Source organism: Lipotes vexillifer, unplaced genomic scaffold (genome assembly GCF_000442215.2).
Source record: "Lipotes vexillifer unplaced genomic scaffold, Lipotes_vexillifer_v1.1 scaffold916, whole genome shotgun sequence".
NCBI lineage: Eukaryota > Metazoa > Chordata > Mammalia > Artiodactyla > Lipotidae > Lipotes > Lipotes vexillifer.
In genome coordinates, this window is record NW_006798383.1 from 2,946,762 (window position 1) to 2,961,433 (window position 14,672).

The 14,672-nt window shown below is 56.2% G+C and overlaps 1 protein-coding gene across 3 annotated transcripts in view; it reads left to right on the forward strand.

Annotated features, from left to right (window-relative positions):
- SUFU (SUFU negative regulator of hedgehog signaling) overlaps positions 1-13,112 on the forward strand; it is a 105,156-nt gene extending 92,044 nt beyond the window's left edge. The window contains exons 10-12 of one of the 3 annotated variants that reach the window (XM_007470411.1): positions 946-1,084; positions 9,891-9,959; positions 12,450-13,112. In XM_007470411.1, the coding sequence (XP_007470473.1) occupies positions 946-1,084; positions 9,891-9,959; positions 12,450-12,539 (298 nt within the window). In that variant the 3' untranslated portion in view covers positions 12,540-13,112. Of the gene's footprint in view, positions 1-945; positions 1,085-6,879; positions 7,163-9,890; positions 9,960-12,449 lie in introns of those variants that run through there. The other 2 variants (XM_007470410.1, XM_007470409.1) reach the window with 2 other exon arrangements.
- Positions 13,113-14,672: the final 1,560 nt, after the last annotated feature.

The window sequence follows — 14,672 nt, forward strand, 5'->3', positions numbered from 1 at the left end:
TAAACTCAGACAGCAGTGACAGGGAAGAAAGGGGTTGCACTGGTTTGGACCGTCCCTACTGTCCCTGGAGCCTGAGGAAGGACCTTGTGTGGTAACCAGCCTTGCCCAGTAGGGCAACGAGAGCAAGTGGCCAGAGCGATCAGGGTCTGGCCAGGCCCCCGCACCACGCCCCCAGGACCCCAACGATTTCCTCTCCAGCTCCCTCTCTGGCCCAGGCTCAGGGCCTTTAGACTGGTGAAGGGTTAATCTCAGGCAACGTGAGAAAGCCAAGAGCAAGTTTTGCTTCCTTTGCTGACTGGCATCTCTGCCCCACTGGTTGCCCCTGCCTGCCCTTCCCCCAGGTGTATTTCCAGACTTGGGATTAACAGTAACTTCCTGTGGCTCCCTCAGAGTGACCCCACTTGGCTTCAGCTTTTTTTTTAAAGATGTGGCCTTGGTAGCCATTTAAATCTCGTGGGGAGCCAGGAGGAGGTGGAAGACTGTGCCCCAGACACAGGATTGTGCTTTGAGGGCACTAGGCCGTCACCCCAGGGTGTGGGAAATTGGTTTAGGTGCTTCCTCACCCCTACCCTCCAAACAGAGGTGGGGCACGATCCCCCTTTTAGCCTTGGGCCTGACCTTGGGCACATTACTAACTGGCCTCTCTGGCCTCAGTCTCCTCACCAGGACACGAAGGAGGTGGACTCCCATCCCCTTTCAGGCCCTTTGAGTGCTGCTCTAGTATCTGCTAGCCTTGAGCACTTTGGAAGGATAAGAGTAGAGAACTCGTAAGAGGCTTTTCTTGGGAGGTGTTGAGATGAACGTGTTTAGTTCCAGGCCCCTGTTAGTGGGCAGATGGTCGGTCAGGAGGGCATTTGCCAGACAGCCCGTCCCAGGGAGTGTAGCCTCCACAGTCCCTGAGCCTTGGCCAGGCCTGCCCTCACTGTCTCATGTTCCCACCCCCAGGGGCAGGCTCCTGCACGGACGGCACTTTACATATAAAAGTATCACAGGTGACATGGCCATCACCTTTGTCTCCACGGGAGTAGAAGGCGCCTTTGCCACCGAAGAGCACCCTTACGCAGCTCATGGACCCTGGTTACAAGTGAGAAGGCTCCTTTTCTTCTCCCTCCCTCCTTTCCGTGGGTTCTTCCTGTGCCCGCCCCCTCTCGGTCCTCCCTTGGCTGCTCTTGGCGGCTCCTCTTCCTGAGGGGCTGGTTGTGAGATGCCATGTGGAGTGTGGATGCTACTGCCTAGCCCACCAGCTCCAGAAGCACTTCCTGGCCTCTCCCCCATACCCTGAGGCAGGAGTGATAACTCTCCAGGCCCCGGACGATGATAATTCTGTTTGCCATGGAAATTCAGGTTTGAGGGATGTGAGACTTTCTGCACACTGGGTAAACCAAGGAACAGGAAGCGGGAGGGTGAAGCAGGATGGGAGGAAGTGTGGAAGCCACTCTCGTGCTATATGGAAAGCCCACCAGAATTCCTAGAAAGTGGGCATCTGGACCTGGATGCCTCAGCTGGGCTGAGATGGGCAGGCGTTGGCATACAGAGCCTCCCCCATCTCATGGTTCTCCTTTTCCTCCTGATGGACACCCAGCTTCTCTGTGCAGAAACCTGCTGGCTTTTCCGGAATACTTTGTCCCTCCTTTGCTGTTCTGGCTGGAGCACAGCTTCAAGCCATTGCCAAGCGGGGTGCTGGGGCCTGAGAGCCATAGGCCTCCTTCCAGCCCCGGCCCCGTCCAGGTCTCTAACGGGTACTCGGCCCAACCCTGATTCCCACTCCCGGATGTATTAGAGGAACAACATCCTTTTTTGTTTGTTTGTTGGGGGCACGGGAGGAGGAACTCTACCTTACCTCTCTCAGAAAGGGAATCTGACCCTGACCTAACAGGTGACTCTGCCTTGTTTGTGGTGTATGGTGGAGGGTGCGGGTGGGCGGAGGGATTACTGTAAAGGGGAAGAGAATTTTGCCAGTTCTGTGGGTTTAGCCCGGTCTGTGGGGGTCTGTGAAGTGTATACAGCATTAATGTAGGCATGTTTTTAGTCTTTGAGTGTCTGTGTCTCTTCCTCAGGCCAGCTCCTCCCTGCCCCTCCCCACCAAAATACTAACCCTTAATTAAAACAAACGGCAAACAAAGGACACCAACCACACTCCCCAGACTAAGCTGAGGTAGAAATGGAAGCCGGTGCTTTAGGGATATTGTGTTCCATAAATTATCTTGCCTTTTTCCACTGTTGTTATTACATTGTTTCATAACAAAATTACTTTGAACCATAAAGTTATAAATACATTTTAAAAGTCCCACTTGGTAACATTAGATTTCTGTCCGTGTGGTGTTGGTAGTTGCTGTATAGCAAAAGCTCTGAAGTATAACATTTGAAATTAGCCCAGCACAAGTGGAAGGGGCCTCCCCGCAGCCCCAGTGTGTCCCAGGGCACCGGGCTGCCTCTGTGGAGAGCAGGGAGCGGGTAGACCTTCTGCCTGGGCAGAGCGGGGAAGGCCTGGGGAACGAGGGACCGTGTAGGAGACCCCCAGCCCCTGAGAGGTCACAGGTCATCACTCCTAGCAGGTGACAGTGTGTTGACAGGTCTCAGCAGAAGTGTCCTCAGATAGCACTTTTGTGTACTGAAGGTTAAGCACATTTTCTTGGCAAAGTAGGAACTAGAGTCTCCCCAAACTCAAGAAGAAATTTCACCCAGTTGCCTTTCACATGCTCAACTCTGAACCTGTCCTTGGAGCCCCGCCATCCCCCTTGGAACATCTTCCTGCCCCCAGCGGAGATGGGGGGGAGTCAGCATCTCCAGTTCTCAGCAGCCTGGGGACCTGGGCCTCCAGAGGACTCGGCAGATGTCACGTTGCCCCCCAGTCCCCACAAAGGTCTGGGCCCAACCCTGATTCCCAAGCCCCTGATCCTCTGGCTGCTGGTGTTCCCTTCCAGCCCCGCTCCCCCTCGCCTCCCTGGCAGCCCCTCAGTGAGCTTGAGCACTCGCCCTGCTGACTCCCAGCACATGGTCCCCTCCCAGGCGCCGTTGCCCCGGGAACGGGAGCTGTGGGAACCAGCCGCTGGCCTCGGCATGTTTCAATAAAGTTGCTGTGCTGGGAGCTGCTTAATCAAAGGCCTGTGTTATGGGCTCATTAGTGTGGTCCACCACAGGGGCCAGCTCACAGGGGAGCTCCCGGGAAGGCTGGCTGGGGCCCGCTCCCCAGGCACGCACCCTAACTCACCAAGGGGTTTCTCAAGGCCCTTTCCAGGGAGCCCTGGGAAACCCGCTGCCCCTGCCCCTGCCCCCAGGCCAGCCTGTCCTCAGCTGTGAAGCCGACACCCACACCAGCCCTCCTCCCCGCCCCGCCCCCAAAGCAGTCAGCACTTTCTGCATCTGACTGGCAGCCCGCCTTCCTCTTTAGGGTCTTGCCACTGTGGTCACAGGCAGCTCCCTAGCTTGTGGGAACCTGGGCTTGTAATTACTTGTGGGCCTCTGAGTATCCCTCTGGGGCTGCCTGTCTCCCCGGGAGTCTGAGGACCTCCTGGAGGCCTGGGTTCAGGCTCATAGTCACCAGTGAGGGCCCACTCCACTGGGTCAAGAGGGACCCCAGGCTCCTCTGGAGGGAGACCCCAACAGAGAGGCCTGCCCTCACCTCCTACAGGAATCTCTCACTCATGCTTCTGGGATGCAGGGTGTCTCCCTGACCTCTGTGTACCCAGGCCTGCTGGGAGCAGAGCATCAGGAAGGAACTGGATGCAGCAGCCCCAGGACTGAAGAGACCCAGACTTCTGTTCTCTTGGCTGCTGCTTGAACACTCCCTGTTGGTCCCAGAGGAGGTGGGAGGGGCTAGGGTGACTTTCTTGCATCAGCCTTCAACAGCCTTGGAAGCCCTCACTCCCAGCCTTGGCACCTTGTTCTGGCCTCCAGCCCAGGCCTGTTATCTCTTGGGGAAGTGGCATGGCAGAGACACCCCACATGGGAGAAGAGAGACAAAGGAGAGCCTGAGAGAAAAAGGCAGAAAGTGAGGGAATCTGGGCCCTTTCCGGAGCTTGTGGAGTGGCCCCAGACAGGCCTCCACACCCACCTGCTCCTGGGCCTGCACCTGCCCTCCAGGCTCCTCCTTGCCCCATCTCTCCAGCCCCAGGAACGTCAAGGCCTCGGCCCAGAAAGGCAGGGCTGTCTGCAACCCCAGAGTAAGCACAGTGGACACTCCCTGCTTCCTGGAGGAGCTGGAGAGGCAGGAATCCTCCAATTCCTTAGGCTCTTCAGTTTCCATAGGTTGACACTGGACTCCTCCAGTAGGTTTGCCCTACCATTTGCTGTTTTTATCTTTTCTGAGATGGTAAAGGCTGTCCACCAACTCCAGGGTTGTACAGGAGGGTCTTCAGACCAGGGGGATGCCTGCCAGCGTCCTCTCCTGCACGCCTTCCCCCAGCATTCCTCATCCCAGTGGCTTTAACAAGCCTCTCTCCCTTGAGTCTGTCAACACCGGGCTGTTAGCCTCTGAGTGGGAGCCTGGCCCAGAGCTGAGTCGTTCATCCGTCCCCAGCCAAGGTTGATCTGAAGGGGGAGAAGTCGGCCCCAGAGGTCACACAGGGGTCACATCACCAAATATGAGAATATTTTTTTAAGCCCTGCAATGCTTTCTCAGCTGTGTGGTGTCTGACAGCTCACCCAGGTGGCCCCCCGTTCCCAGCCATTCCCTACCAGCCCTGATGGGAGGCCCAGGGCTTGGGAGAAGGCACCCAGCAGCTGTTCAAGTGGGCTTCGCTTCTCCAGGCCAGGTGTGGGGAGTCACTGCTGGGCGCTCCTCCTAGCCCAGCGGCTGACTCACCACTGTCCTCTGGACAAGCCGCTGCCTTCTCCTGTCCCCATACACCCGTTTGGATGTTGTGTGGAAGACACTTGGCGATCCATGGCCCAGGCCCTGGGCAGCTCCTCTTCCGTGCCTCTGCTGTTTCTCCTTCCACTGGTGAACCTGGCCACGACCTGGTCCCCCTGGAGACCTTTGCTTGGGCTGCCATGGGGACCTCAGTGTCCAGGGTACAGCCATTAGGATTTAAATGCCAGCACTGTGCCTAGGGAGGTACAGCAGCCTCCCTTTCGGGCGAGGACTGTGACGGCCCCGCTCTGCCCTCAGCAGCAGCCAGCCAGAGCAGGGGGAGTGTGAGCCTGCTCCTGGCCGCCTCAGGCAACTCCTCACCACCCAGCAAGGACAGGAAATGAAGGTGGCCTCCCTGTGCCACCACTGCAGTGGTAGCTGCCACACACACCTCTGCCCCCGAGCCTGGGGGACGGGGGTCCTCTGGGCTGTTTTCTCACTTCTGTCTGGCCGGTCGGGGTTGGGGGGACGCAGACTGGCCTGCTTCCTGGTCCTGTGTGCCCCGCTGCCATTGTGAGTGCCAGAGCAGCTCCATGGCAGGCTCTGCCCCGTAAACAGCACATCTCCTTCCCTGAGAGAAGGAAAGGGAAGGAAAAAGAAAGCCAAACTTGTTGGGAAGCAAGAACAACGTGTCAACACGAAGAGCAAACAAGGCCCCAGACAAAGTGTGGATTGTCATACTAAGGGGAAGGAGTGGGCATTGTCAGTGCTGTTTGCAGACTCAGAAATATCATTGACCGCAGACATGTGAATCAGATCTACAGCAGCTGGGCCCCTGCCTGTCCCATAGCCAGGCCTGCCCAGAGCAGGCATTGATGAAAGATCACTTTTCAGGTTGCTTCTGGAACTTGCTGGGGCCTGGGGAGTTGGGAGATTGTTGACAATCCTCCGTCTTCACCAACCAGCCAGGCTGTCCTAAGGCACTGGGTGTGAGCACCTTGGAGTAAGCTGCTGGCCTGTGTTCCAAGCCTCATCAAAGGTGGAGGTTGGGAGTGGGGGGCAGGGAGCCACTGCTCCCCTCCCAGCTCCACCAGTTAGAGCTGGTAGTAGAGCTGCAGCCACTAATTCATCTGTATTGGTTAAACCTGTGCCCAAACCCACTTCCCCTGTGAGTGTATTTCCCCAGCACTCCCGCCACCATGATCTCCTGGAGGGAGGGGTTGCCTTTTAAAAATGCAGATGCCTTGGCCTTGCCTGAGCTATTCAGCTTCAGAAGGTCTGGATTCAGAAGGTCTGGATGGGGCCTGGTATCTCTGTGTTTTCAAAATCCTCCTAGGGGAGTTTGCTGCTCAGATTGCTTGGGGGGCTTTCCTGTCTCACTAGAGAGTCTCCCCCCTCCGAGGGTTGCTTGTGCACAAACATAAGCATTTATGCCCAGCTCTTGGTGAGTACTATCATTGATGAGTGCTATTTTCATTATTATCATTATTTCTACTGCTATTTTCTGGACTAATGTAACTGTCGTCTTATGTACACATTTACCAAGCTGACCTGGAAATTTGACCTGCTGTCCCCACTTGGAAACTGTATTGGGGCATGGTTTGCCTTCCTTTCCAGTTGGCCACCCTGGTTTTGAGCAGCTGCATGTCTGTGACGCCCAGGGTTCCAGCCCTCTTGAGCTGAGCAGGTGGCCGGGAGATGTGTCGTTGGTTTTCCAGGCCATTGGTTGAAGCCAAAGTCACCTCCACCTCCCCCATCAGAGGAGAGAGAGGAGTCAGCTCTGAGCATACAAGGCTCCTTGAATTGGGGTACTTTCCCCAGACAGGAAAAGAGCATCTTCTACCACCATGAGGTCAGCTCACTGTTCTTCTAAAGTCCAGACTTGTCTCCTCTCGACACCCGCTCATCTGCACAATGGGAATGCTGGTTACCTCCCTTGCAGGACTGCCCTAAGGATTCAGTGAGATGATACCGGTCAAGCACTTGGCCCAGTGCCTGGCACACGGGGGAGGCGCTGTGTCTGCTGTTGGCGGTATTTTTACCACTCAAGTCATTATCATAACCCTTCCTGTTATTATTTGTGGCAGAGCCAGGCAGCTCCATGGGGACCCAGGGAGCTTCAAGAGCCCGAAGCCCCAGAATTGCACAGGCTTTTCCCACAGTTGCATCACAACGGCGAGTCTGTTCCTGGTGAGAGCGCCCAGGAGCTGCTCCATCATAGCTGTCTATCTCCAGTGTCCTGTTGATAAGATCTGTTAACATTCTCAGCTCCAGGTCTGAAATATACAAAGAACAGGGCCTGTTTGTTCAATCCAAGCTTCTAAGGTTTAACTCCCAAAGGAAATTAAATTAGGTGCCTGGAGCTATGACAGTCTGTCGTGTTTCTTTGCAGGGAATGTCACCCTTAATATCATGCAGATCTCATGTATAATTTTCCCCGTTTAATTCTTTTAAAATGTGAAGTTTCCAGCAGGAACCAACAAATCACCAAAAGTGAAAATTGAGGAGTGACTAGGGTTTGTCCCCTTTTTCGGTCTTACCATCCCCTCCCCGAGCTGAGTATAAAATGAGTCCACACACAGATCGTACCAAAAGCCACCATAACATACCCTCTCTCCACCACCAGTTCCAGACCTTTGTCAGAGGAACTGGTTTCGGACTGAACTCAGTGTTGGTGGGTTTACCTTTACCATTTCTACAGCTGTTTGGAGTCTCTCTGCGTGGTCACCGTCCCTGTGAACCCTCCCACAATCCCATCTCACCCCCAGCGCTAGCTACAGTGCCAGGCCTATTTACCTCTCTGGCAGAAATGTCCTCCCTCCGAAGTATTTGTGGGTTAGAAATCAGTTCAGCCTGGCCCGGACTGGAGCCACTGTAATATAATTGGGTTTTAGGTATGCTTGTGTTTGTGCTAGCATTTGCAGAGATGGCAGCAGGCCCCGGAAATGCCAAAAATGTGAATGTGACTTTTGTACTACTCAAGCAGACTGGTGATAACTGGTAGAGAGACTCTGGGCTTTGGGGGGCAGTGGGGAGGGGAGCCCTGGGATAAAAGCAGGAGGAGCAAGGGTCAGGGGGGGATTGGGAAGGGGTCTCGGTAGTCTGTGAGAGGAGCCAGCCAGTCCCGCCTTGGGGAACCAGGAGGAAGGTGGGAGGGGGCACCTCAGGTGGGCATTTCCCTGGACCGGCTTTGCCTGTCTAAATCTTGTCTCTGTCTCCACTTGAAGCCTGAGCTCCTCAAACAGAAACCTTGGTGAGGAGTTGCGGGCCAGTGGTTGGAGCTGTTTTGTCCCTGACTGTGGGCTTGCAGCCTGAGAAGGAGATGACCTTTGGCTCCCTGTCAAGCGTGGGAAGGTGCTTGTCCAGGTGGGGAATGGACTGCCTTCATGCTTGTGTTCCTGAGGCTCCACCCAGGGCCAGGCCTAGCAGAGGCACCCAGGGAATGCTTATGGAATCAAATAGATGGATGGGCAGACGAGTGGAAGGATCAATAAATGAGGGTAAGACCTTAGGATTTGGAAGCTGTGCTCTGGGCGCTAACTTTAGAGTCCAGGCAAGACCGGGACCTGATCTTGTCTCAGCTGCTCACAAGCCACGTGACATTGGGCAAATCACATAACCTATCTGTGTCTCAGTTTCCTCATCTGGAAGGCGATAAGATATATGAGCTATGAGCGGTTAGCACGGTGCCTGATGTGGTGGTGTTTTACCCGCTCACTTGGGGTAGTTTTCTCATTCCTTGCTCACACCTCCAGCCCATTAACTTCCTTCCTTCGGAGCCCTCCGTCCTGTGAGGTGCCCAGTGATCCTGCTTGCTCGCCTTCCTTTCTCTGCCATTTCACTTGATCTCACAAGCTGACTCTATTCCAGATGTTGAAACTTATGTTCTCATCAGAGTGGACAACTCCCAGGGGAAACCTGATGGGTATTTTCTCAAGTTCTGGATCCTCCTCCTTGTCATAGGGGACTTTTCCTCAGAGGAGCCCCTCACCTTGGTCTTCAACTCATTGTTCTCTCCCTCCGTCCCCCCCCCACCCCCACCCCGGGCGTTCACAGGCTGCTGGAGAAGGCAGAACGAGGCGGGGAGAGCCACAGCCCTGGGGGACAGAAGGGTCTGCTGCAGAGGTCAGGGGGCCCCGTTGACCAGCACGGGGGTAGAGGGGTAGCGGAAGGGGTCAGGCCGGGCAGAGGAGCCAGTCGAGAAGACGGCCCACCAGGCTGAGGAAGCCCTGGGTGCCCTTGAACATTGCTGCTAACTGTGAAAACTGCTTTAGGGGGTGAGGGTGGTGGTTGTGCCTGCCGCATAGTGGGACCAGGCTGTCCTCTACGTCAAAGCGTGAAGCCACAAGACACCAGACTAGAGCAGCAAAGTGGGATAGCTGGGAGATGCCCTGGAGAAGAGGTTTCTTAAAGGAAAGCTTGAAGAACTCAGTGACTGAGTGGGGCCAGCAGGGCAGGGGTTTGGGAGCTTCCAGTCTGGGAGGAGGTGGAGGCCACGGATGGAAGTGGGAGTTAAGGAGTCCCTTTCCCTTCTGTAAAATGCGAGAGGTTGGTGTACAGTCTCCAAATTCTGCAGCTCAGACGTTCTTGGATGTACCTTCTGGGGCATTTCCAGATTCCAGACGAGGCTTGTATTCCAAATCCAGACAGATCCCTTCTGTCCTACCAAGTGAACCTGGTTGGGCAAGGACAGTGTTGGAATCTCTCTTCTCTGCCCCTCGGCTCTTCTGTCTCCCCTCTACCATACTGCAGCGCGCAGGGAGCCCGAACTGCCAAAATAGGGGTTCCTCCCCACCCGTTCTCGTGTCCCTTCTGGGACCAGCACCACCATCTCTCCAGATGTCCCCCCCTGCTTCCCATTGTCCTCTGATGTCCTTCCTCCTCTGCCCCAGTCCCTCTGATGTGGTAGGCAGGTGGTGGTGGGCGTGTGGGTGACAGTCGGGGATAGACCTCAGGCCCTTCCCTGTGTCCTCAGAACACATCGCAGTGGCCTCATAGCTCCTTAATGGCCCGAAGAAAGGTCCATAGCTTGGCAGTTAGCAAAAAGACCATATATTTAAAAAAAATAATAAAAGCCTGTCTTGTGCCTTCTTCCCAGATTCTGTTGACTGAAGAGTTTGTAGAGAAAATGTTGGAGGACTTGGAAGATTTGACTTCTCCAGAGGAAGTAAGCTGTTTGATTCTCTGACGGCAGGTTCCAGTCTCCAGGAGTGTGTGTGTGTGTGTGTGTGTGTGTGTGTGTGTGTGTGTGTGTGTGTGTGTGTGTGTCTGTCTGTCTGTCTGTCTGACGTGTGGAGATAGGCTGGAAAGGAGATGTTAAATGGCTTTATTTCTCTTCCCTTACCCCACCGCCAGCCCTTGTAAGGACACCCAGCAAATTGTCTGAATTGCCAACTCCTGAGAACCTCATTGAAGAGGCAGCCAGGGCCTTCAGGCTCCTCATTGAGGAGCACAGAGTTCTCCTCAGCCCCTGCTGTTCCCTGGCAGGTTCTGAACAGAAAGCGCACGCCTGCTGCCAGAGAACATTCCACGGGAGAGTTCTGGTGGGCAGCGAGGAGCTCCTGCCCTTGCCTCAGGCCACCCAGGAGCCACTCTCCTTGCTCCCCTCTCTGGCCATGAGCTCTCCCCTCTGGTCCACCTCTTCCAGCCCTAGCCGAGCTGGCGGGCCAGGTGGGGGCCTGTGCTTTCCCTGGCTGTTCTGCTGGGGTATAGGAATGGAGCCCATAATCCCCTTTGTTTTTCTTCCTTGTTCCCAGCATCCCCATTTGTGGGGATTTACCTCATCCTGGAAAGTCCCTTCCCCTCCCCCGGCCTCCTACCAAGCAGCACCCCAGGGTTGAGCCTTCCTGGCCTCAGTGCCCTGCCCGATAGGTTAATGGAACATTAGCAGGCTGGCTGTCCTCCTGCTCTTCTAGGCCCTCCCCTGCCCCGGGGCAGAGACAGACCCTTCCTTCGTCCTTTGTGCCAGGAAGTGTGTTTGGGGGAGAGCTCCTTCACCTCCCAGGGGCCAGGCTTCCAAGCTAGAGCGAAGCCAGGCAGGAGCCAGCTTTCAGCCAGGGCTGGAGCTTCCAGTTGCCGGGGCTTCCAGGGCCGAGTCAGCCAGGACACGGAGGCCTCCGACAGACGTCCACGGGGCAGAGGACAGTGCACAGGGCAGGACTGGCCCATCCAGGTCTCCAGGTGAACAGGAAGTCCTCAGAGCCTGAGGTCACCCCCAATGGGATAGTGTCTTCTCTCTCCTCTGGGATGTGGCTTGGTAAATTAACTCATTTATACATTCAGAAGTCACCAAGTACCCAGTCTGTGCCAGCCAGTCAACCCCCACAAGTCACCGGTCCCTGAAGCCTGGCTCCCATTCAGTCAGACCAGAGCCAGCTGCCCAGAAGTGCTTCCGGAGAGGCCATGTCGCACAGGGATGGCACCATGCCAGACTGCTGCTTTCAGCTCGGGTGCTGAGGGGGTGGAAGGGGGGTAGTCCAGGCAGAAAGGACATGGAGCCAGGAGGAGCTTAGGAAAGTAGGTCACTAAAAATGACTTTTTTTTTCTTTCCTGTCCAGAGGCTGTCCCCACACCCTGCCCTACTCTCCACTTTGGTCCTGGCTTGGACAGTCCCCGATCAGAGGGAGGGAGAGGGAGCCAGCCAGGAAGTGTCAGGCCCATCCACTGCCAGCACCAGCTCTAGGCAGGCTGAAGGCCCTGCTCTTCCCTCCTTCCCAGCCTGGCCTGTCTTCTTGCCTGGCCCCGGGGCAGCGGGAGTCATAAAAGGCAGACCCCGCTCCTAAATCGGGGAGCATCTATGAGCACCATAGGACCCATGCAGGGTCCTAGCATACAGAAGGAATAAGATAGGTCAGCCTCTTCCCCTACCCCCACCAGAAACTCAAGAAACACAACTGTAGGCAAATCAGTGATTCCAGGGAGTCGGGTAGGAAGACCTTGGGCTCTCCTTGGCCACTGCTGGCACCTCTCTCAGGCTGGTAACCCTGGCAAGCAGGTGAGAATGAACAAGGGGGAGCAGGATGGGGGTTTACTCCTCTTGAGAATGCACCAGGCCCAAGAAATCACCTTAAGCCACACTAGCCCTGCTTCTCGGCACCCAGCCACACTAGCCCTGCTTCTCGGCACCCACCGAGGCCGAGCCAGGACCTCCTTCTCTGGGGACCCTTTGGCAAAGGCTACAGAGGGCCAGTTCCAGCGTTCTTCCCCACCAGCCATGGCAGGGACAGGACCGCAGAGTTCCAGACCTCAAGCCACTTCCCTGTAGCATCTGCACCCTCCCCTGCCCCCCATCCTCTAGCCCCTGGGCCTCAGGGAGCAGATTCCTTACATGCTTGAGGCAGAACCAAGGAAGTGAGCTGGAGGGAGGTCAGCACAGTCAAGAAAGTGTTAGAAAACAAGCCTCCTCCAACCCCAGTTAATTATTGGCAGGGCAAGGGGAAAGGAGGGGTCAGCGAACTCCAGCAGCTTGACCCCAGCCGCCCACCTGGGTCTAGCATTGGTGACTGAAGCCAGGCAACCAGTGGCCTGTCTTGCCCCCAGCACCCAGGGGACAGGGCCTCGGTGAGGGTCCTGGCCTCTCTCTAGGCAGCGTGGGAAGAAGGCAGTGGGTTCTGCTAACCATGTATACTCTGGCTCTGTGCTTGTTCCCCCTCCACAGTTCAAACTTCCCAAAGAGTACAGCTGGCCTGAAAAGAAGCTCAAAGTCTCCATCCTACCTGACATGGTCTTTGACAGTCCGCTGCACTAGCCTGGGCTGGGCCCTGCAGGGGCCAAGGGAGAGCCCAGCTGCTCCCCGGTGACTCCAGTGTAACAACTGCGTAAACGAGACTCCCACAAATAAAAGGACGAGTGTGAGGATGACCACACAGCCACTGCGCCCGTAGCCCGCTGGGATGCCACGCACAGGCCGCAGGCCGCCCCCGCTCGGGGGCCTCCCCCGGCAGCCGGCCAAGCCATGTGACCAGGCCCTGGCCCCAGTGGGCCACAGTTGGGCAAATGCCAACCTTCCCCTCCTGCCACTGCCACAGGTTCCGTTTTGAGATTTGCCTCCGGACCTCTGATGTGCTCCTAGGTGGAGACAGGCCTGGTTCTCACCTACCCTCTGCCACACAGCCCAGCAGGAGGGAGGCGGAGTGGCCGCCTGCGCTGCCCAGCTCAAGTCTGGGGAGCCTTTGTTAGTCAAGCTCCTCTGGCCATGGAACGATTCCTTCGATCGTGTTTGGTTTTCCTCCTCCTTATTTTATTTTGTGGAAACCGGATGGCATTTTATTGCTCTTCAAAGATGTCCAGAAGCCATCTATATAATGTTTTTTAAACAGAACTTTATTTCCAGATGAACTTTCTCATTCTCTCAGACAAGGGCCTGGGGCCGTCTCCCCCTGAGCTGCCACCAGAGAAGGTGCCAGTGTTCGCCTGCCAGTCCGGGGCCCTGGAGGAGCCAGCTTCGCGGAGAGGCTTTTCTTCCCAGCTGGGCCTGGTGGAGCCAAGGCACTCCCCCATGCAGCCTTGAGCCCAGTTTAGCTGGGGCCAGGAAGGGCTGCTGCTGGTTCCCAGCTGGACTGGGTCCCCACAAAGTTCAAGGATCATCAGGACCTCCGAGACTTGGTGACTGCAGCCTCACCTTCCAGGGGTTTTCCTCCCAACCAGGCGTGCCTGAGAGAGGGCGAAGCCCAGCGCTTCACAGACCAGCCCCACCTGCCACTCAGGGCCTGGGTCTCCAGCTCTCTGCCACTCCCATCCCATTTCCTCATCCCCTGGGCCTCCCAACCTCCAGGCTGCAGGACTCTGGCTTATTAAAAACAGAAAAATCGACCTCTCAACATGTCTTTCATTTTGGTTTTGCAAATGCTGCACTCTCCCGCCCTCCCGCCCTCCCTGCACCCATTCATTTCTCATCCTTCATTCTCTACCCCTTGTCCTGTCTCCTTTCCTGCATCCTGGCCTCTCGCGGTCCTTGGTCCCTCACCCCAGTATTGCAGATCTCATGGTCTTCCTATCTCATAGCCAACCTATCTCTGGCCCATGGTTTTGGGGTTCTTCTTGGGTTGTCTCCCACTTTCGACCTGGAATCAGCAAAAGCCCCTTTCGTGCCCTCTTACCCCCAACTCCAGGGCCGGCTATTCCGAGATCCCCCTTCAGGCCTTTCCAAAGCAAAGCCCTTTTGTCTGTCATGGACCACACAGGCCCGTGCCCTGTCCCTGTCTGCAGCCACCACACACACAGGCACCACCGGGAGTGCCAAGGAGGCCCACGGGGTGCAGGACGCCTCTGATGAGCAGTCTAGCCAGAGAGCTGCCTCCAGGGGCCGTGAGGGTAGTGGCCAGGCTGTTGGACTTCCAAGGGGCCACTCGGGTCTGGTTCCTTCTCTGCATACACCAGCAGGGCTGCCTGGTTAACCCCATCAAACTCAGCGCTTCACAGCGGATCAGCCTGGCATTTGGGAGAGACGCCCCCACACACACACAAGCGCCGAAGATGGAAGCGCCCCTGGACCTGACGTTGGCAGCAGCTGTGCCTTCTGCTCTGAGGACTTTTCCAGAAGGACTTTCCTGGCCTTCACCCCCCACAGCATCCATGCCTTTAAAGCTCTTGTCTTCAGACATTTCATGGCCAAAGAGGTGCCATTGGCTTGCCTCCCTGCTTGCCATCCTGACCTGCCTCTCCACAGATTCTTTCTTTCTGGGGACCTGCCTCTACCTGCCTGGTTTGGCTTGGGGGGAGGGGCTATTTTCTGAGCTAAGTTTTGTTGTCAGTGTGGGAGGCAGAAGGGAAGCAGGGGAGCTCTGAGACGATGAGCCTGTGAAGCCTGTGGCCCCTTCCTGCCCCGTCAGTGTGGGGAACCTCCAAAATTCGGCTGGGACCAGCCTCCATCTCCTTTCCC